The 21740-nt window shown below is 45.9% G+C and overlaps 1 protein-coding gene across 1 annotated transcript in view; it reads left to right on the top strand.

Annotated features, from left to right (window-relative positions):
- LAMB1 (laminin subunit beta 1) overlaps nt 1-21740 on the top strand; it is a 43381-nt gene that overhangs the window by 16670 nt on the left and 4971 nt on the right. The window contains exons 14-27 of the mRNA XM_030447346.1: nt 387-545; nt 1341-1468; nt 1936-2059; nt 2574-2778; nt 2938-3081; nt 3178-3409; nt 3538-3701; nt 4191-4415; nt 5152-5369; nt 5464-5560; nt 15528-15897; nt 17563-17747; nt 18987-19228; nt 21159-21362. Of these exons, the coding sequence (XP_030303206.1) occupies nt 387-545; nt 1341-1468; nt 1936-2059; nt 2574-2778; nt 2938-3081; nt 3178-3409; nt 3538-3701; nt 4191-4415; nt 5152-5369; nt 5464-5560; nt 15528-15897; nt 17563-17747; nt 18987-19228; nt 21159-21362 (2697 nt within the window). The remainder of the gene's footprint in view (nt 1-386; nt 546-1340; nt 1469-1935; nt 2060-2573; nt 2779-2937; nt 3082-3177; nt 3410-3537; nt 3702-4190; nt 4416-5151; nt 5370-5463; nt 5561-15527; nt 15898-17562; nt 17748-18986; nt 19229-21158; nt 21363-21740) is intronic.

The raw sequence follows: 21740 nt of genomic DNA, 5'->3' as shown, positions 1-21740 counted from the left end.
GCCTTTTAATTAATTAGCACTGAGCTTGGAAGGTTAATAGAGCAGTTATGTGCCCCTTCAGTAAACCCTACTGCTACACATTGCATGTGAAAGTCCTCATGGTGAATGGATTAGTTACAACAACTTTTTAAATTTAATTCCCCACTACAGCAGATAAATGGGTGGAGAGTTGTGCAGTTTTGTATGATCTTTCTTACTTTTTTGTATGTGGTTAAGCAGAAGAACAATAGTATACACAGGTGGAGAATTCATGTTCTCTGGGATGCAAATGATGGATGCTGCAATCCAGAAGTCATCCGTCAGCAGAACTCATCACTTCCTGTGCTTCTGTGGGGCTCACAAATGTGACGTATTGATATTAAAGTATCTGTTTCCTGTTTCTGTAGGGAGTAAATGTCATAGAGCGTCAGTACACACCAGACCGCACACCATCATGGACAGGCATAGGATTTGTAAGGGTCCCTGAGGGGGGGTACCTGGAGTTCTACATTGACAACATTCCCTACTCCATGGAGTACGACATTCTAGTCCGCTATGAGCCACAGGTAGGTCTGTGAGTATGGGCATTGCTGCCTCCTGGCAGGTGCTGTCTGTCCTGGTGCAGGACTGACTGGAGCCCAGCACTTGTGGGACTCATCAGGACTCAAAGAATGGAAGCTCAGTTAAATGCCTCAGATGTGTGTAAATCCAGGAAGGTTTTGACTGTCAGTATTATTACTTGCTTTATAGTTTCTTGCATTGTTTCAGCACCTGTTTAAGCAAATTAAACAGTGACAAGTCCTGCTGGGACACGTTAGAATATAAATCTGGCTTCAGCCAGATGGGCTTCTGATGGGTGGAAACGATACTGTGTGCCTTAGGAGACAAATTGCCTGCTTTGGATGGTGAATGTCTGCAGCCAAGGGTTTTTCAGGCAGTTGGTTTGGACTGTGGATAATTCACAGGGTGGAAGGAAAGAGAAATCTTCCCAGGTTCTTAGAGCTGGGCAGCAGTCAACTGCACTGAAATGCTCAGGTCTGGTTACCAGCAGTGGAGAGAGAGGAGGTTGCCAAACCCACTGCTGATGCCTAGCCACAAGTGGGGCTGCCAACCACCAGCACCTAGTCATTTTTTTTCCAATGGAGAGAGGCTGGAAGATGCCCAGGGGCTCTTGCCTTGCCCTGTCTCAGTGCAGACTCATAGACAGTAGGTGCTTTAGGGGTGCTGTAGCCACAGCCCCATCATCCCCAAAGCACAGTGACCACCTTGTCTGTGCAAGCCCTTTTCCTGGCTGGAGTTATGGATGTTCTCAGGATCTCATAGCTGTTGCTTGGTTCTGATTAGCCTTTTTTTCTCCCTAGTTGCCAGATCAGTGGGAAAAAGCTGTGATTAGCGTCTCGCGTCCAGGCAAGATTCCCACAGGAAGCCGATGTGGCAACACGGTTCCTGATGATGATAATCAGGTTGTCTCAATGTCACCTGGCTCCAGGTCAGTATAACTGGAAAGGCCAAAAGGATAAAAAAATATTTTAAAAATTAAAACAGAGTAGCATCACATTTTCAGTTTACCATGGACTCTATGAAAATGGATACAATTTTATTCCCAATAGCTCATAAAAAGATACTTAGCATTGTCTGCTAAGCAATGTAGACTGTAGTCTGTAGAGTCAAAGCTTTTAAGTTTATTCTCATTTTCTGATTTTTTTATTCACTGGGTAAAGAGGGGAGAAGTGTTTGCACAGCCTGTGAGTGAACACTGGTACAACTCTTTACCTTGCTGATTAGCTTTTCCGGTTCCAACTTGCACAAGCCTCCAGACTGCCTCTTTCACATCACAGCTTTTGTTCTGCCTGGCCTTGGCTGCTTTCTGTTATCTCAATTGCTTTATAGGGCCACCTGAAACCCTTTATGATTCTGGACGTTTGAAGTAACAGTTATTTCCTGTTCCTAATCCAGATACGTTGTTCTCCCGCGGCCTGTCTGCTTTGAGAAGGGGCTGAATTACACCATCCGCCTGGAGCTGACCCAGTACTCCTCAGTGGATACAGAGACAGAGAACCCATACACACTCATTGACTCTGTGAGCAGCAATTATTTCAAGGATTCTTTGTTGGAAAAGTTGTATTTAAAAGCCTGAAAGTTTGCATCTCCTCTGGCATGCTTCCGTGTAAATGCAAAGTAGTTATTTTACAATGTTGTTGCTTATTGCTGAAGACAGGTTTTAACTGAACAGGGTAAATGAGCATAGGTTTCTTGAATATCAAATTATGTGTGGTTTTCTGCTAAGTGGCTTCTGCTGTATTTTACAGTACTGCAGGTAGTTCCACAGACCTCTAGTTTCTCAGGGGAGGCTAATGTGTGCCATTTATGTCATGAATGTCAACATCAACCTTTTGGATGGATAGAAGTTGGTAGACAGCAGAACTAGTTGATAAAAAACTAGAGAAATACCATCATTTTCCTTCCAAATTCTGTCTGACTGTTTACTGGTCAAAAAAGGATGATAGGAAGCAGGATAAAACTTCAATTCATACAATTTTGGTGGAGGCTATTTATAAATAGTGATTCTTTGTCATTATAAATTTTTTTTCTAGCTTGTTCTCATGCCATACTGCAAATCACTGGACATATTCACAGTGGGAGGCTCAGGTGAAGATGTGGTCACCAACAGCGCTTGGGAAACTTTCCAGAGATACCGGTGTCTGGAAAACAGCAGGAGTGTTGTGAAAACCCCCATGACAGACGTCTGCAAGAACATCATATTCAGCATTTCTGCACTATTACACGAGACTGCGCTATGTACGTAACCACCTACTTGTGGGGCAAACTGTGCCTGGAAGCTGGATGATGCTTGCAGGCAGAGCGGTTTGCACAAGGAAGGCGTGTGCATGGGATGAGGCAGGTGGTTTGTGTCCTGCGCTATGATACTCACTGCCCCTGATGCTTTTCTTCGCTCAGCATGCCAGTGTGACCCTCAGGGTTCCCTGAGCTCGGTGTGTGACCCCAGCGGAGGACAGTGCCAGTGTCGTCCCAACGTTGTTGGAAGGCAGTGCGACAGATGTGCCCCTGGCACCTTTGGGTTCGGGCCGAGTGGATGCCGACGTACGTTAAACCTGTGGCTCTGGGCTGGGCTGAGGTGGGGGCCATGTGCTTAGGGCTTGCTGTGGAAATGCAGCCCTTGTCTCTCTCTCTTTGCAGCATGCGAGTGCCACGTCCGAGGCTCTTACAATGCCTTCTGCGACGCAGAGACAGGCCAGTGCCACTGCTTCCCTGGGGTGTATGGGCGACAGTGTGACCGCTGCCTGCCCGGCTTCTGGGGCTTCCCCAGCTGCCAGCCCTGCCACTGCAATGGCCACGCCGATGACTGCAGCCCCTACACCGGGGAGTGCCTGGGCTGCCGAGACCACACAGCGGGGCACAACTGTGAGAGGTACATGATGTGACCCCTCCCCAGCCCTGCTCCTTCCCTGAAGCAGGATGGGTTGAAAAACTGAGAGTAATTACATCAAGGCTGCAGTCTGCCTGTAGTCCCTGCATGCTGTGTATCCCATCACGCAGGTGCCAGGCTGGCTACTATGGAGACCCTGTCCTGGGATCAGGCGACCACTGCCGCCCCTGCCCTTGCCCTGATGGCCCTGAGAGTGGACGTCAGTTTGCCAGTGGCTGTTACCAGGATCCAGTCACACTGCAAGTCGTGTGTGTCTGTAGTGTGGGATACATAGGTAATTGGGGGGTGCCTGGTGGGAAGCTGGTTGGGTTGAACCTGCAGGTGGGAAGGTTGTTGGATATGATCACAGTATGCACCAGCATCAGTGTGTTGCTGCTGGAGGTTAGCAGCTCTTGGGAGGTTCTGGGGCAGAGTGGCTTGTTCAGGTGATGCTGATGCCAACACCCCTGTGAACCTCCTCCCTGGCAGTGTGGTGAGGGATGATCAGCAGAGTTGTGCTGCTTGGCAGGGCTGGACAGGACAGCAGTGGAACCAAAGGGATGAGTGTGCTGGCAGGTGGGCTGCAGCACCATTCCTTGGTGCCCCAGGCAGTACCATCCATCCTGCACTGAGCTGCCGCAGTCACACCAAGTGATGCCTATGTTGCATTGAGCTCGATCCCCCACCCCCTTTAATGGTCTTTATTGTCTTGCCTTTCCATTTATGGGGCTGCACACTAGCGAATTGTGGCGGTAATTCCCACTGCGGCTGTTTGTTCAAACAGGCAGTCGATGTGATGAATGTGCGTCTGGCTTCTTTGGGAGCCCCGACGAGGTTGGCGGCGCCTGCCAGCCATGCCAGTGCAACAACAACATCGACACCACTGACCCGGAGGCCTGTGACAAGAAGACGGGGATGTGCATGAAGTGCCTGTATCACACGGAGGGGGAAAACTGCCACCTCTGCAAAGAAGGCTACTACGGGAGTGCCCTGCAGCAGGACTGCAGAAGTGAGTGAGGGGACACAGCCACTGTCAGCCATGTCACAGGGCATCAGTGGCCATATGAATGCTTTTAACTTACCTGAGAGCATTTGGGGCAGAGGGGAAACATGCTTGTCTCCAGATGGAATTGCCCAGCAGCTCGGTGGGGCTCCTGGCCAGGAGGGGAGTCCTTCACATTAGACAGTGAGAGTGGGGACAGCATCTGCTGACAGGAGAGGTTTTTGCAGGAGGGGGGTTTCTTGCCCTCTTGTGAGCTGTCTTTGTTTACCTCCAGAGATGGGGGTGGTGGGGTGAGCATTTGGCTTTTGTTTACAGATTTGCCTGGACAGTAGGAGCAAGGGCCATGGTGGGGAGGCAGACCGTCCTCTTGGCACCGGATACAGCCCAGCAGGGCACATGGGTGGCTGGGTGGGCAATCTGAGCCCTGCTCTGCTTGGCACACCATCAGCCACTCCAAGCAGATCTGCCACCATAGCCAGCTGACAGGAGCCAGGCAGGCTTGGGCTTTGTTTGTGTACCATGGGAGGGGAGGGGAGGGGAGGAGAGGATAGGAAAGGACATGAGGCAGGCTCAGTACTGGTTGTTGTTCAGCGTTGGGTCAGCCAGGCCTGGCCACAGGGACTGGGATGTGCTGGCAGCTGCCCTCACCTCTGGGGACTTGGAGAATAAACTAAATGTGAGCTCCTAGTCTGGTAACAGGAGTGCAGGCTGGCATTGAGGTGTCACACTCTTTCCCTCACAGAATGTGTCTGCAACTACCTGGGCACTGTCCGGGAAGACTGCGAGGACTCGGAGAACTGCCGGTGTGAGGCGGCCACGGGGCAGTGCCGGTGCCTCCCCAACGTGGTGGGGCAGACCTGTGACCGCTGTGCCCCCCACACCTGGAGGCTGGCCAGCGGCACCGGCTGCCAGCAGTGCCACTGCGACCCTGCGCGCTCCCTCAGGCCCGACTGCAACGAGGTGAGAGGCTGTGGGACACCCTGTGATGGCTTGGCCTTCACTCCAGTACTGAGTGTGAGGTGGTTACACCTCCTCTTGGTTTTTTTTTTGACAGTTCACCGGGCAGTGCCAGTGCATGCCAGGCTTTGGAGGCCGGACCTGCCAGGAGTGCCAGGAGCTCTTCTGGGGTGACCCAGGTGTGGAGTGCCTAGGTGAGTCCAGTCCTGGAGTGTGCTCCACTTACTCCTTTTCTAAATGGCCCCGTGGGTCCCCAGTGTCACCTCCAGTACACTGGGACACCTCTACCAGGAGCAGCCCTTCTCGTGACCCTGCCAGTGCTTGCATGAGCCTTGGAAATGAGGGAGAAAGGCATAGTGGGGTCCATCCCTGGAGGAGCTACCAGGGCAGGAGGTGCAGGAGGAACCCAGTCCAACACTTGCCTGTTTATTTTATTTCTTGTTGAACCCTGATTTAGAAATTATTGTCTGTGTATAGAAATCAGCTCTTCTCTGTTAGGGTTTAGTGCTGCCAGGTAAGCCAGTGTGGCAAGAAAACATGCAAGTGCTTGGGTGTGAGAATTGGTCTGGAAACAAATTTCCTTTGCCCTTTTAGTGGAAGACTCCTGTGTCCTCTTCTGTCTTGTTAGAGATCTTGAGGCTCAAGAGATAAGGTTTTGATTTAGTAGGAGACTTGCCTTATATTTCAGATGGAAAATAAAGGAGCCAGCAGAAACCATGCAGTGGGTTAGCCGTGGCTAGGTGGTGCAAAACAGAGCTCCGTGCAGTTGCTTGTTTAGAAAACTGGATGCTCTCTGTCCCTTCATTATAAACAGTTCTGTTCATTGGCTGGAAAAGAAACTTCAAACACTGTCCAGACCAGAACAAACATGTATCTCTGATATGTTCAAATAGGGGCCTTTGTCAGGAGGGTTTGCATTAGATTAAGGTGTTTTTTTCCTGCAGGGAGGAATGTGCTTGCTGTGGTCTTTAATAAATCCCTTACCATAGAGATACCTTAGGGCCGTTTAACTAACCAGATAGGCAGGTCACAGCTACTTGGTTAATGTAGCAGATGAAAGGACTAAGGAATTGTCTGGTTCCTGAGTACATATTGGGTTTCTTGGAGAGGCTGTATATGTGTTCTGGTGTGCTGAGGGGCAGTGACCCTGCTGGCTCCAGGGCAGGGATTGTCTCTTGGTATCAGCTGTCTCCATCAGGGTTTATTGATGAAGCCCATCTGCATACCTTATCAGCAGGATTTTGCTGTGTACCAGCATTTCTGGCCTCTCCTGGAGTTTCTGCTGCCTTTTGAGCATGTAAAAACCCGCTTTTCAATTTTTCTGAAGTAAAGAGAGTATGTATTCTTCAGAACTTGTTTTTACCATGCAAGTTCTATTCTCTCCTACCAATCCACCACTCATTCTGCCCCCAAGTAACACGGGACACTGACCCCGGTGGAAATGCATATTTTCTTTCAGGATTGCATCCAGCAAGAGGGCTCTGTGGCAGGGAGGGAGAGCCACTGCCCTGGGTAGAGGTGTGGCAGCCTGCCCCTGGATGCCCTGGAGGGGCTTCAAGCATGCGCTCTCTCAGGAAGCACATCCAGCCCTCAGCACTGCTAAGCCTCACTAAGTGTGGTGGGAGATGTGTCTTCCATCCCTCCTCAGCAGGGAGAGAAGTGAATTCTCATCCCTCATTCCGTCCCAGTGAGTGGAGCAGTGATGTTCAGGTTGGCAGGAGAGCAGCCACCATGTGGGCACATAGCACCTCTTCAGTGGCAAGTGATTTGCGGGTGACCTGGAAACTGTGTTGTTTAAGGGTTTGCAGAGCAGTGCCCCTGGAAAATAACTTTAATATGGCCTGTGGTCAAGGTGAAGGTAGAACCAAGAAGAGGATGTGTCACAAAGTCATCAGCTCTAGCTGCTATGGGGCACAGACTCCTGCCTGCGTCATTTGCCACTTACCCTCAGTGGCATACTTGTCTTGGTCCTAGCAGCCAAAGCACCCATGTTCTGTGGTGCTTTCAGGGAGAAAATGCAAACTGATCTGGATATGGAATGGTGGAAGAGCTCTGAACCATGTCTATATGGACAAATGGTCTTCACTGCAGGCTCCAAGCTGATGCAGAGGTGTAGATGTTAGTCCCAATAACTCCAGGTGGGATCCTCCATCAGTTAGGGCAAGCAGCTTTTGCCCAAGGTTGGAAATTGTAGGGTGCCTCACTCAAGGCAAAGTGCTGTTTCATCTCATTGCAAGAAGTTTTCAGGCTGCTGACATCAGGAGACATGAGCTCCTGCTAGGGAATGAGGACTGCACTGCCTACATTGCTGTGACACACTTAACAAGTTTCTTAGTTAAAAAAGTGAGGTCATGTGAGCACAAGTGCCTGTAAGTAACCTGTGGACACAGCTATGCAGACATACAAAATGTCCCATTAAGGATGGGCAGGGGTCCACAGACCCCATGGGTTCACAGGAGCTTGTGGCAGCACCAAGCTGTGGATGTAGCACCAGGCTCCCAGCACACTCTGCTGGAAACCTGACTCCAAGAATGCTTCTCCACCATCCCCACTGGTGGCAGTGGCCATTGCCAGCTGCTGCCTTAGGCTGATTTTGTAGAAATCTTGGTAAGGTCAGAGATGGTGAAGCAGAAGCTGGGGGAGGCAGGTTTTTGCACTTGGATGGGGTACTTTGATTTGCAGTCTGTACTCCCTGTGGTGGACAGAAGACAAATTACCTGATATGTCCTCTCTGCAGGACCCCAGTGATAACACTGGGACCAGAACACTGGGGCAAGCTAAGGTAGGTCCCTATGTTCAGGCAGCCTCTCAACCCCTTGGTACAGGATACAGTCCCACCACCCACAGATGTCAACTGGAGATCAGATACTATAGAGATACTGTAGGGACGGGGTCTTTGGGGACTGCTTGCTCTGTGTTTTAATATAACACAACAGTTACTCATTTTAAATAACATAATGCCTGAAGCAAGTTCAGGAGAGGGACAGAGAAGAGGGGAAAGCACAGTGCATCTCTCTTGTCTTTGTGCAGGCCCATGTGAGGATTATGGTGAGGAGCTGTGCAGGGAGCATCGCTTGGGGGGAAGTGACAGCCCCTTTGCAGGACTCCTTGCCATAGCTGCAGCTACGAGCTCTGTGCAGCCCTGCATGAGCCTGCACATGAACACATGTGTGTGCATAACAATCCTTGCAAAGGTAGTGAATAACAAGATTACAAATTTCATCAAACTTGAGTCTCCAAGCATTCTGCTGGAGCTTTTCCAAAGTCTGGCAACCAAAGTACAGGACTCAGCATGCTGAGCTCTGCACTGACATCAGCCCATAAAAGCACATTTCTGGCAGGAGGCTCCCTGGAAGCCCCTGTGATATGGCATGGCTGCAGAGTTAGCTCAAACGATTTCCTTGCACAGTAGATAGTTGAAGTTCATGTTTCATATAATACAAAGGAGATGACAATTTTACTGTCATTATTATTTTACTTGAACAAACAGAACAGATTGAAGTTAGTAAAAGACACAGTGTGTGATTGAAACTTTGGTTATATTGCTATGAACCCTTTAAAAGCATACCCCTGTCAGTACTTTCCTGTGTTGGACTTCAGTATCAAGCCCTAATGTAAAAACAGATTTTAATTGAACTAAGATGAAAAAAAGTCTTGTTTTTACCAAATACTCATTGCAGAGATAGGCAGAAAATAATTTTTCTTAGTTTTTAGTCTTGCTGAAACATCTGTTGTCTGAAAAGTATTCCATTGCCATTTAAACACGGGCTTTGGAATCTTAATTTAACACCCATGTCTTAAACTAGTCACATGTGCTGCTTTTATAGGAGGTGTTTATTGTGCAGAGAGAAAGATTAGCAATATTTCTTCCCCTTCTGTGATAAGTGTCTAAAGGAAGCTGACAAATTTTATGCTAAAGGAAATATAATTTTCACTTTGAGTTTCATTATTTCAACTGACCTGTGGCCTTAAAATATTGTAATGTATATTGATTGTTTCCAGAAAATTGTTCTTCTGGCAAGGCCTGCTAGCATGTTAAAATGCAGCAAAACTCAAGTGCTGGGCTCTTATCTTAACATTCATACTAAAAGTCATAACTCTGAGCAGTTAGCAATATGCTTGCAGGGTAATTTAATCAGTAGCTGATTATTCAGAAGAAATTTGCTAGCTCTGCAAAACATTCAACTTGCTGAATGGTTTTATCATCATAGTGCCTCACTGCCACTGGGAAATAATGCCAGGAAATCATGTTTGAACAAATCCTTTGTTTTTTTTTTGCTGCGGAGGAGTTAAACATTTAATGCTCCCTGTCCCCAGTCTCAAGTAGTAAAGGAAATATTTCTGCAAAAGTGGTCTCTGTTCCATGTAGGATGATGTATGACACTTTCTTGTTCCTAGCATCCCACAACAAGGCATTAAACACTGAGACAGATCTTCATACAAGGCCTCTCAGTCTCCATTATATCATCTCGGCTATAGCTCTGACACACCTTAGTTTAAGTCAAATGACAAACAAATATGCCAAATATATTACAGAAGCTCAAATAGAAGTGAGTCCAAAATGTTTAAAGTCAGAAGAAAAGGTAGCAAAGCTGTCAAAGTGAAAGATATAATGGCCCATAGATCCTCTAGAGCTTGACGAAAACCACTTGAGCTCTAGTCATTTACTTCTTTGGGAATTCACCCCTTAGGTTTCTACAGGACTACTTCAATAAACATGTGTGAGTGTTACTTTTATCTTTAAGATCAGGAAAAAACATAACTGAAAGAGAAGTCCATTGATCAAAGTGGTATGAAAATTGCTTGTGGATACTCTGTGGGTATGCACATGTATGCACATGCATTTGTGAATATGTGCAGCTGCAATCTGTTGTAAGTTGTTCAGCATATCCTGACTGAAAAATTTTGTTAAAAAATTGTCCTGTCAAAAATGTGATTTTGCTAAAGTCAGAATCTGCTACAAAAGAATGATTGAGTTAAACACTCAATTAAAGAAAACAATACACCCAGTTCCAAAATGACATTTCAAAACAGAAGCCTATTGTTTCACTTAGTCAATGCTCCTTTGAAAACCCTCAGATCTTTGACCAGTGATTTCAAAAGACTTCTTTTTCCTCTGCTGTATTTTCCATGGGGGGTATGGCAGTGTCCTGCTCTGCTTACCCGGGCACAGATTTGATCCCTGTCTAATTGATCTTCAAAGCAAGCAGTTTGTATTAACTTGCAGCCCTTCACCCTGGCCTCTGTCCACCTCTCTGTATGGAGGTAGAATAATCAACCATTTGTCTTGAAGGCCATTTCCATCCCAAACTGGTTAAGGCATCTAAATGCCTGACAGTAAACTCAGCCTATGTGTGGTCTTACACTGCAAAATGAGCCATGTATCCCAATTTCTAATCACATAAGAGTAGCTTAAATAATTTTAAAAGAGCTTATAGAATTTTGTGTCTTTCCCTATTGTACAGATACTATGTTAAGTGTAGCATAAAGCCATTGCTATCTTCTGGATAATACCTGACACCCTTCTGCATCTCTAGATGTGCCTGCATGTTTCTTGTTCTTCTTGGGGAAAATAAGGTCAGCCATGCATATGTGGTATAGCTACTCATGTGTGGTATAGCTACTCAAATGATACATTAGACTTGGGAGTGCTGTCTAGAGCCCAAATCTCCAGGGCCAATCTATACTTCAAAGACTGTGTTCACATTAGCTTGCTTGAGTACATCAGAAGCAAAACTGCTGTAACAGAGAACAATGTTAGCACAGGACTGTATAGGAGTTGACTCACATGGTGGCTATAAAAATAGTGAGACATTAATGAAGGAGGTGGTAGAGGGCCAAGAACTCTACTGTGACTAGAGGTGATGCTGGAATACTTTGGCCAAAAAATGCTGGGCTTGGCATGCTGGATCATTGTGGTACGGTGTTTGCTCTGTTTGGAGCAGGTGATTGGAGTCAAGGCATCTCCTGTTCTCACATCCCAGTTCACTGGTGATAATAAATATCGCATGAATCCTTTTGATGGATGTGCACACTCTGTCCTGAATGATGGCTGTGTAACTTGGCATGTGGTTATTCTTCTATTAGTGGTTTGCCAGTCCTGTCCTAGGCTTTTCCAGTCTGAGACAGTGAGGAAGTCCTCCTTTCCATTCACATGGATCCTGCCACTGTTATTGTGCTTTTGTCCCTTTAGAATAAAGTTTCCTTTTTGTGACTTCAGGACATACTTGTGCCCCACAAGACTGAGTCAGCAGGTGCTTGGTAAGGAGATGTTGCATGAGGCAAAGAAATTAAACCTCAGCACTGAGCTATCTGTGCGATGGTTCACAGTGTTTAAGGCATTCCTCACTGCCCAGAAGGCTTTAAGCAATTTTGGCCAGGGTTTGCTTACCTCCTCTTGAGAAATCACCACAGCTGAATTCAGTTGAGGGTTTGATCCCCATTATGCTGTAAAGGGAATATGCTCTCTGCAAAGATGTGTTCCGTGCCAGGATGTGAAGTAGTCCGGTGCTGGTGGCCAGGGCATGCAGGTCCTGCTCCACATGGCTTTGGAAGAAGAGCACTTTCTGTGTGTTTCTGGCTGGCCAAATTTAGTTACTAATGCTGTGTCCAGAAATTGGAACCCAACATCTCATAAGAAGCACTCAGAGACAGACTGTAGAGTGGAACAGAGATGATTTAAACTGAAGCTAAAGCCTTTGAGTAAGGTCATCTAGACTGTAAAAAGAAGATCACACGTAATGAAACCCTGGGCATGCACATGTCATTTGTGAGATGGAAGGTTTTCTCACAGGATCTAAGAGAAGCAGGGATGCTTTTATGAGCATTTAATGTTTTTTTCGGTGCCACAGTAAGGCATTCTTCAAGGGCTAAAGAGACCACACCACCACCATGTCAAAATGCCTCCCAAAGCTTCAAAATGGAAAGAAAATAAAATCTACTGGAATCCTAATATTCTTGTTCTGAGAGAGGCTTTTCCTTGTTTTCCTTTAGACTGCCTGGTTATGCTTAAAAAGAGATACAAAATTATCTTCAGGTTTACCTTTTGGTTTGAAAGCTGGTGGGGTCCTGTGCAGGGTTAATGACTTTGGAAGATCATGAAGAAAAGAAAGAGTAAGCATGAAACCAGCCCTTTTAAAATCCATTTTGTATATCTTGGATTCACAATACTGAAGTGATGTAGAGCCATCGCTGCCTGCTTCTTGGCTTGATAGAGATTCCTGAAGCATGTAAATAATCCACAATAATGTTTCTAGTCTCCTTGTACATTTTTCTCCTGGGTCCCACAAAGCTCAGTTCAGAAGTTTTGTATAATTCTAGAAATGTGATGATTCTTCCAACTGTTGTGCTGCATTTAGAATAAATTATTTTTTGGTCTCTATCATCTCCCAGCAGGCAGCCATGAGTTTGGGTTTTCACTAAACAAATTAATTAGTTTTTAAGTTCTCCTTTTCCACAGCATTTTCTAGCTCCAGGGATTTTGGAATTCACATTGCCATGTAAATGCTACTAAAGCCATGTCATCTGCCTTTCCTGAATGTGCAGGTATTCAGGAGTAGAATTACCAGTGTGGGTTGTTGTGGGTTTTTTTCCTCTTTAAGCTTTTTAAATCTGTAAGTAAATATAGTGATCTGGTTTGCCAGCAGCAAGTATTCATGTAACTTGATCAGATCTCAGGATCTTTGAGAAGAACCACATACCATTTAACTTCTTTCTATGCTGAGGAATTTGGACAATTCATCATTATATTGAGGGCCTTATTAGTTGACAGAAGGGTTAACTGACCTCCTTCAAAGAGCAGCCCTGATGGTTTGCCTGCAGGGAGCATATTCCATAGTGAATTGACTACTCAAACACTTTCAGTGTAAAGTAAAAAAAAATCTCTTGTGTCAGGGTATAATTCAAAGAACAAAGGAACGTTTTGCTCAATTGTGCAGGCAGCAGAAGTTATTTTTGTCTCTTGCCTATCATATTCACATTGTACAAGAAAGTCGTTTTGTTGAGGCACGATTTGTTCTGCTGAGGCTCTTTGTGTATTTTTGAACTGAAGACCACCACTGTGTTTTGGTATTGAAGCAAACAATGTGCAGTCTTAAAAACGGATTTGTGTTTTGCCCTATTTTTCAAGGGGGTGTGTGCTTGGGGTGTGTGAATTGATTTATGGCCCCTTTTGAACCATTAGCCTCCCTCAAGGATGCCTGGTAAATGGATGTATAAGTGAAGACCTTTAACAGGTATTGCAGTCCTTTTCCTGGTCAAGCAATGGGTGCTTGACCCGCTTCATGTTACTCTGTCCCCAGTGGTAGGTAGGTGACCTGTCTATTTTCCAGGCCTCTTTTTGTTCTTTGCTGCCATCCCTTTATTAAAAGCTTTGCAGGCTGGTAATTTCCTGTGCTGCTATTGCCTGCATAATAAAGAGGTCAAGTGGCAGCCCTGCTTATGGAAATGCTTCTTAGAGTAATAGGATGTATAAAGTATTGTCTGTGTGTTCTGAAATGACTGTGCATCACTAAGTTAATTCAGTAACTTTAGTGGCAAAACAGTGCATCTTCATTCTAAAAGCTTGTTTAAAAGGGCATTGCCCAAACCTTAGAGCTCCAGTTTGGCAATTGTGGCACCTCTGAGTCTTATCTAACTAGCATATACAGACAGGTATTCACAGTTACAAAAATAAAACAAGAATAAAAGTCCATTTCAGGAAGGTGTGAATAGCAATTCCTGAGTTGGTGTTCAAAGTGTGAAATAACTTTTTAAAAAATAAATAAATATCTGTTAGTTCTTGAAGGTGACAAAGAGTTTGTAGTTTCCTGGTCATTTGCACTTGTGCTGGAGAATTCTCTCTTCTGACTCAGGCAGGGTTGCCCATGATCACATTCTGTGTTCTATTCTGCTTTTCATTGCCTGATTATTTCCCATTTTCTGTATATCCAAAACATCAGCCTTGTGCCAAGAGCCTCAATGCATCTTTTGAATGGTTTCTCATCAACCATGGCAGGAGCATGTCCTGAGCCAGGCCCTGTACCTCTGCGTCTCTGCAGGGCTGTGACTCCATAAACTTACCATGTATTTATTTGGAGCCACCTCAGCTTTTAGCACCCACAGTGTCTTGTGGTAGGGAGCTCTGCCACTTAAATAAGTGCTGTGTAATCAACTGTTAACTTTTATTGTGCTGTTTGTGGGAGATGCAGGGGAGGGTGGCTGATTTTTGATCTGGATTCCTCATTTGACCCCTACTCCTGTGCTGGAGGAGATGATAAATCATAGAATCGTAGAATGGCTAGGGTTAGAAAGGACCTTAAACATCATCTAGTTCAACCCCCCTGCATGGGCAGGGGCACCCTCCACTAGACCAGGTTGCTCAAGGCCCCATCCAACCTGGCCTTGAGCACTTCCAGGGAGGGAGCAGCCACAGCTTCCGTAGGCAACCTGTTCCAGTGTCTCACCATCCTCAAATTAGAGAATTTTGTACTAATATCTAACCTCTTCAAATTTTAATCCATTTCCTTTTGTCCTCTCACTATACACCTGTGTAAAAAGCCCTAACCCTAAACAGCCCTAACCTGTGTAAAAGCCCCCTTCAGATATTGGATGGTTGCTATAAGGTCACCTCGGAGCCTCCTGTTCTCTAGGCTGAACAACCCTAACTTCTTTAGCCTGTCTTTATAGGGGAGGTGCTATAACCCTCTGATTATTTTAGTGGCTCAAATGATTGTTCCTTGTTCACTGTTTCTGTTTCAGTCATGTTTTGTTCTTACACCTCTCTGCTATGTGCCTGCCTGTTGTTCGTTCTTCTGTCTGAAAAGCCTTACTGTGCTTGCTCTTCATTGTAGGAATGAAACTGGGATCTTTGCCTTCAGTTGCTACCCAGCTGAAATCCAAACATTACAATTGTCCATCTGTTCCATTACTATGCCTGTTTCTGAGATGTGCAAATCCTGATCTCCCATAGAGTTATTTCCTTGCCTCTCTTCCCTTTCACACCAAGTTCCAGTTCCCCCATACCCAAGTGGACACGTCCATCAGTAACTGATTATAATCCAGACCACTTTGATACTCATTTCCCTACTTCATTACAACTGGTTGAAATATTTTTCACTCCCCACCAATGTCAATGTTGTTTCCCTCACCATAGCCTTATCACATGCCTTTTTCTCCTTCCAGCTTGTGATTGCAACCCTCGTGGCATCCAGACCCCACAGTGTGACCGTGCCACAGGGCAGTGCATCTGCAATGATGGGGTGGAAGGGCCACGCTGTGACAAGTGCTCCCGGGGCTACTCGGGTCTCTTCCCTGACTGCGTGCCCTGCCACCAGTGCTTCGCCCTCTGGGACGTGATCATCAGCGAGCTGGCTAATAGGACCCAGCAGTTCCTGGATAGGGCTAATACTCTCAGAATCACTGGAGTCACTGGCCCGTATCAGAAGACTCTGAGCACCATGGAGGAGAAGCTCAGTGAAATTAAAACTATCATTGCTCAAAATCCAGCCGCAGAGCCCCTGAAGAACATCGGGAATCTCTTTGAGGAAGCAGAGTGAGTACAGTCACAGCTACACAGATCAGTCTAGCCTGGGAAGAAGTGGGAGTGCCAGCATTGGGATTTACTTGAGTGGCTGATGCCCCCATGCTGAGCTGAGGGCACCCTGGCTCCACATCTCCAGCTGGGCAAGGGATGATGCAGCTCCTAGTGCTGAGCAATGCTGAGCAGTGGGCATCTGTCCCACAATCAGAAACTTGGCAAGGGAAGGTAGGAGCAGCACAAATACCATGCTCTGGGCAGAGGTTGTCCTGCTCCCACCAAACACCAGGCAGCTAATTACCACAGAGCCACTCACGCTTGCCTTGCACTCCCCCGGGGCAAAGGACAAACACTGCTATTATGTGAGAGAATGAAGAGGGAAGAGATTAAATTCCTGGATTTCCCATGTGTAGCCGATGAGCTGGAAACTTGGGCTCCTTTCTGCACGTGTGTGGGGGGAAGCACCAGCTTTATAACAAGGATTGTTTCCATTTTTCTCACGGTAGGAGCCTTGTATTTTGTTTTAGGGCTAAGCATACCAAAGATGGTAGATTGTGCTTTTGGAGATGGGGCATTTTATCATCAAGTAGGATTACAGACGCTTTATATCCCTGTGTACAACTGCTGGAGCTTTCTTATGCATTGTAAAGGGGACTGCACAAAGCAAAGGGGCAAGGATTAAAGCACAAATGTCTTAATTAGGGATATGCTTGTGCCCTGCAGCTCTCCCTCTCCAGCTGGAGAGCTGGGGGTTCCTACTGCATTTGAGCTGTGTGTACTAAGGGAGGTCAGAGCAGCTAAGCTGCTGTTCCCTAGCATGGATATGTCTGTCTCTCCTTCCTCCTCTCTGGCTGTATATAAGTAGTACTGGACTTCAAAGGACTTCTGCAGCAGGATGTTGGACTACTGAGAGAGTTGTAAATTGATCAGAGAGCTTAAATAACTGCCTGATTTTTTCAGGATGAGGAACTGCTAGGATTGGTGGGATTGCCATGGATTGGAATAGATTCCTGTGCCCACTTCTGTTCCACAGCAACAGAAGTACACGGTACACTTGTGTTTCCTTATAGGGTTATCCTGCTAGCTAAAGCTTGCTCTGTGGCTCACTGAGGCCATGCTGAGTGCTGAGGGCAGGAGGTTTTCCTTCATAACCCTACATGAACGGCTGCTGAGGAGGGTATCTTTACAGACAGACTAAAAGAATCCATTGTGTTAAAACTAAGGCTTCTCCTCCCTGCTTCCTGAAGTTCAGATTTGTCCCATGAGTTCGTAGTAATCAAAACTGCATTTGTAGCTGTGTGGGATGGGAAGCAAATTATGTATGGATCATAGTAGTCAACTCTGACCTATGCAGTTGCCATGATACAAGAGCATTACACCAGTCCTCTGGAATCTGCCTCCAGTTAATCTTACACAAAGCAGCTGTTTTCTGAGCAATTTGGTGCTTTGAGTTTATAAATGTGCTGTAGATTAAAAAGTAGTTTTGTATGATAAAGGAAACAAAACCGTATTCTAGGTAGGTATCTTGTTACAAACCACTTACAGCTCTGCCAAGGGAGGACAGGTCCTGCCATGGGAGAAGCTTAGCACAGCTCTAACCACCCCTCTTCAGTGAGTGAAGCACCGAGGCTTACAATCTTTCCTCCTTCCCCTGCTGAGTCCTGTGCCCCTGTTTTACAGAAAGCTGACAGCAGATGTTACAGTTAAGATAGCTGACATAGAAGAAAACCTGTCAGCCTTAGCAGTGAAGAGCAATACCACAGACACTGACCTGAGTGCACTGGAGACAGATGCCAAGAGCCTTGACCGTGTTGTGAAAGAGCTTGCAGAGCAGCTCGAGTTCATCAAGATCTCTGATGTTCGGGGTAAGTGTTGCAGGGAGGGGGAGAGAGCAGTGGGGTGGCCAAAGATTTAATTAGCGCATGGTTTTGAGTACCAAGTTAATCCAACTGTAATAAAACACAGTTCCTAGGGGGGCACCTTCTTTCTGGGAATTAGTAGACTTGCTGATGCAGCAGGAATTTTGTTCTGCCCCCTCACCCCCTCTCCTCTCCCTCTGCACATTGTGAAGCTGGCTGAAGTCCTTGGGTCACAGTGTTGAATTAAAGACTCTTGATTAATACATTTTATATGAAACACAACAGCTGGAAGTGCAGCAAAATCCAAGATACACCTGGACATCTCCCTTGTTTTCCCTAGTCTGTTAAATTGCTGTTTCTGGTTGGAAAAACTACCTGGGTCTTGGTGACTAAGAGCAGACTAAGGGCTCAGTTCTTTAGAGATAGCCAAGCTTTGCATGCCCATTGAAATGGGCCAAGCTTCCAGATTTTCTAGAGAGAGAGGAATGTCACCAAACTCTTTGGAAATTAAAAAAAAACTGACTTAATTCCAACTTGAAACAAAGTTGTTTGTTTCTTTTAAAATTTCCTGCTTTGCAGGAAGTCTGAGGTTTTTTTCCAGTGACTGTGGGATTTCACAGGGCAATGCAAGTAGGTGTAGAACAGGGGAGTCCATGACTCGTGGCATTCTGCAGTGGAAAGCTGCCTTAAGGTGTACAGAGTTTGGCCACCCCTGCAGGGTCCCTCACACCCGCTCAAGGCCTCACTGGTAGCTGTCCAGAACAGCTCCATAAATCAGCACCTTTCATCAAGCAGTTGTTTCTTAGGAAAGTTCTGACCAGTTTCCAAGCAGTGACTCCATAAGCCTGACATCCCAAGGCAAGCAACAAGAACTAATGGGATAAGTGAATCCTTAGAAAATGAACGGTTGCCCTGTAGACCTAAAAGGCTGATTTCCTTTTGCCCTCAGGGCAAGAAGAGTTTGGTCACCAGGGTCAGAGAAAGACTTAATTTAAAAATCCAGGAAAACTGACACACTCTCAACCACACAAAGAAAATGAACCTTTTCCCTCTCTCCCCCTGCCCCCTCCACGGGACAAATTCTGTCATCCCTGCAATGGCACTGGATACAGCAGCAAAGACTAATGTTTCCTTTAATTTGATACTCACATCACTAACCCTGATGTCTCATCAGGCAGCCTTCATAATATAAACTACTTTGGGTTACTTAACAGATTTCTGAGCAGCTCCATCTGATTTCTGCAGGAGCCTTGGATAGTATCACCAAGTATTTCCAGATGTCTTTGGAGGCAGAGGAGAGGGTCAATGCCTCCACTGTTCACCCTGATAGCACTGTGGAGCTGTCAGCACAAACACGGCAGCAAGTGGAAGACTTAATCAATGAGAAGGAGGCCCAGTTCAAGGCTAAACAAGAGGAGCAGTCGCGCCTGCTGGATGAACTCGCAGGGAAGCTGCAGAGCCTGGATCTCTCTGAAGTGGCTGAGAAGGTACATGGCTGAGAATGCTGGTATAAAATCTGTAGCAAAATTACAGTTGTGTTTGTGAAGAAGTGACAGGAACTGTTTAAAGCTTGACAGTGTGAAATATAACTTGTTCATGAAAAGGTTTCTCAGATGGCAGTGTTTTGTGGGCTAATAGAGCTGCTAATCAGTGGGCCCTGAGGCAGCAGGTTTTCATGTTGGTCTCTCTCCTATCCTTCCCAGCCCTGGCAAAGCACCCATCTTTGCACCACCCTGACTATCCCCATGCCATTTGCTGTAGATGGAACTCCCACATGCAGGAAAGTGTATTGAGTCTGATGGTCTGAGAGTCCTCAGTTCATGTGCTAGCTTTCTCTAATCTACTCTTTTCCTCCTTGCAGCTCCATAGGGTAGGGTAAGTGCTGAGCCCAGCCAGGCAGTGCTTCTGTTTGTGCCCTCCACAGCAGCACCCTACTCCCATCTTGCTGCTTGAGACAAAGCAAAACTTAAAGGGAGATGGAGTCAAAAGGGCATTTTCTCTGTTGAAGCTGCCTGCTCATCTGTAAATATGATCAAGGGTGGCTTTTTTCTTGGGAGAGGCTGGGTGTTCCCTTGCTTTCACTTTGAAGTCGACCAGCTGCATTCAGAAAACAATCCCCCAGGAAGGCAGGCTGCAGGGGACTGCTCATTAACTCCCCTGGGCAGGCCTGGCCTGTGTTAGAAGATGAGTTCTTTACAGGATGAATTGTCCCCTGGCCTTTACATATCCCTCTGACTCCCCCAGCCCTCCTTTTTTTCTCTACAAGGAAGAAAGAAATAACTCTTTGTTTAGCATCCTTTTCCCTACATTCCTGCCTAACTGTTCCTGAGGACTGAAAGTCTGGGGTAGATGTTTATCAGGGCCATAAACATGAAGTTGCTTGGAGGTGTAATCACAGGACACACACAAAAAAAAACCCCTCTCTTTGCTTTCTAGCTACTGCTGGGTTGCATGCCAAGCAGGTAAGAGGGACTCATTTACACTTCACAGGAGCAGCTGCAGCTAGCTTGGCACAGCCCCACGGTTTTCCCAAAGAGTTTTTTTGGCTGTTAAGTATGTCAGTTAAGTACTTTGGTTAGTTACTAGCCTTTGGCAAAAGGGAAAAAGAACCTCAGAAGAATGAGGAATTTTCCAGTTTTCCCTCTGGCTGAAACAATTCCTGAGTGATTTCATTGTCCAAACAGTTGACCACTTAGTGGATAGTTCTCAGTACAGTGTTGTGATTTCAACAGTTTTTCTCATTAAAAAAAAAAAAAAAATCTATCATAAAATTTTCTATGCCAACATGTCCTTGACAAAATTCACAAATTAGTGTTCTGTATTAGAAGGGAATGGGACAGCTTTTTAAGGGAGATGAAAAAAGTTTCATGTTCAACTTGGAGCATTTTGTCTTCTGTTGCACTTCCAGGACAGTAGAGCAAGGGAAAAGTTACTATTCCTGCACCAAATGCTTCCTGCCTTATAAAACAGCTTCTTGGAATGGCTTTTTCTCCAACAGTAGTGAAGATTGATTGCAAACAAAAGGCATAGACAGCAGTAGCTTTCATCTTGCAACCAAAGTTTAAAGGGAGCTTTCCCATGAAAGATGATGTACAAAGGAGGAAAGGCTTCCCTCATAACCTTCAGCTATTTCAGCATCAGAGAACTGAATATTTGTAATGCAGCTAAAGGAAGAAAGGTGCAGTGGTCACAGGAGAAAGGTTTAAGTCGTGCTGGTGTGAATCTGCTGCAGGAACCACCTCCAGCTTGCAGCTCTAGTTCAGGTTCCTTCTCTGCAGCACTTAGGGTGCTACTGCAAGGGGAAGAAACACCCCCATGTTTCTGTTGGGGTAGAGCAGCATCTGACTCCATCCTCCTGGCAGCTCAGTGATGGAAATAAAGCTGTGGCTTTTTCCCTGGTCTCCTGTGTCCCTGCAGACGTGTGGCACTCCTCTGGGAGCCTCTTGCGCTGAGTCCGAGTGTGGAGGCTTGAACTGTCGAACAGAGGAAGGAAAGAAGAAGTGTGGAGGACCTGGCTGTGATGGGCTGGTGACTGTAGCTCACAATGCCTGGCAGAAAGCCATGGATTTTGACAGAGACATCCTCAGTGCATTAGCAGAAGTTGAGCAACTCTCCAGAATGGTAAAATGCCAAATCATTTGTTAGATATTAAAAATAAATAAATAAAATTCTTTTAGTTGTAACACAAGTTTAGACAGTAATTGACCAAGTATGTGCCTGGCTTAATTCAAAATACTCCTTTGCAGTTGTGTAACTTCACCATGGTTGTAAAGATCCTCAGATAGGGAGCTTTCTAAAGCAAAGCTTCATGGATAACCAAACATCAGCCAGAGTTGTTTAAACTAGCATTGGTGGTATGGATCATGGCCAGCTTTTAGAAGTGTTCTGTAAGTTTTATGAAAAAAAAAAAAAAAAAAAACCAAAAAAAACCCCAAACATTTCTCATTATTATGACCTCCAACTCCAGCTGAATTTTTTTAAACAGGTCTTAAAGCATGA

This window comes from Calypte anna, chromosome 1 (assembly GCF_003957555.1).
Source record: "Calypte anna isolate BGI_N300 chromosome 1, bCalAnn1_v1.p, whole genome shotgun sequence".
NCBI lineage: Eukaryota > Metazoa > Chordata > Aves > Apodiformes > Trochilidae > Calypte > Calypte anna.
This window is presented reverse-complemented; position numbering and strand designations above follow the sequence as displayed.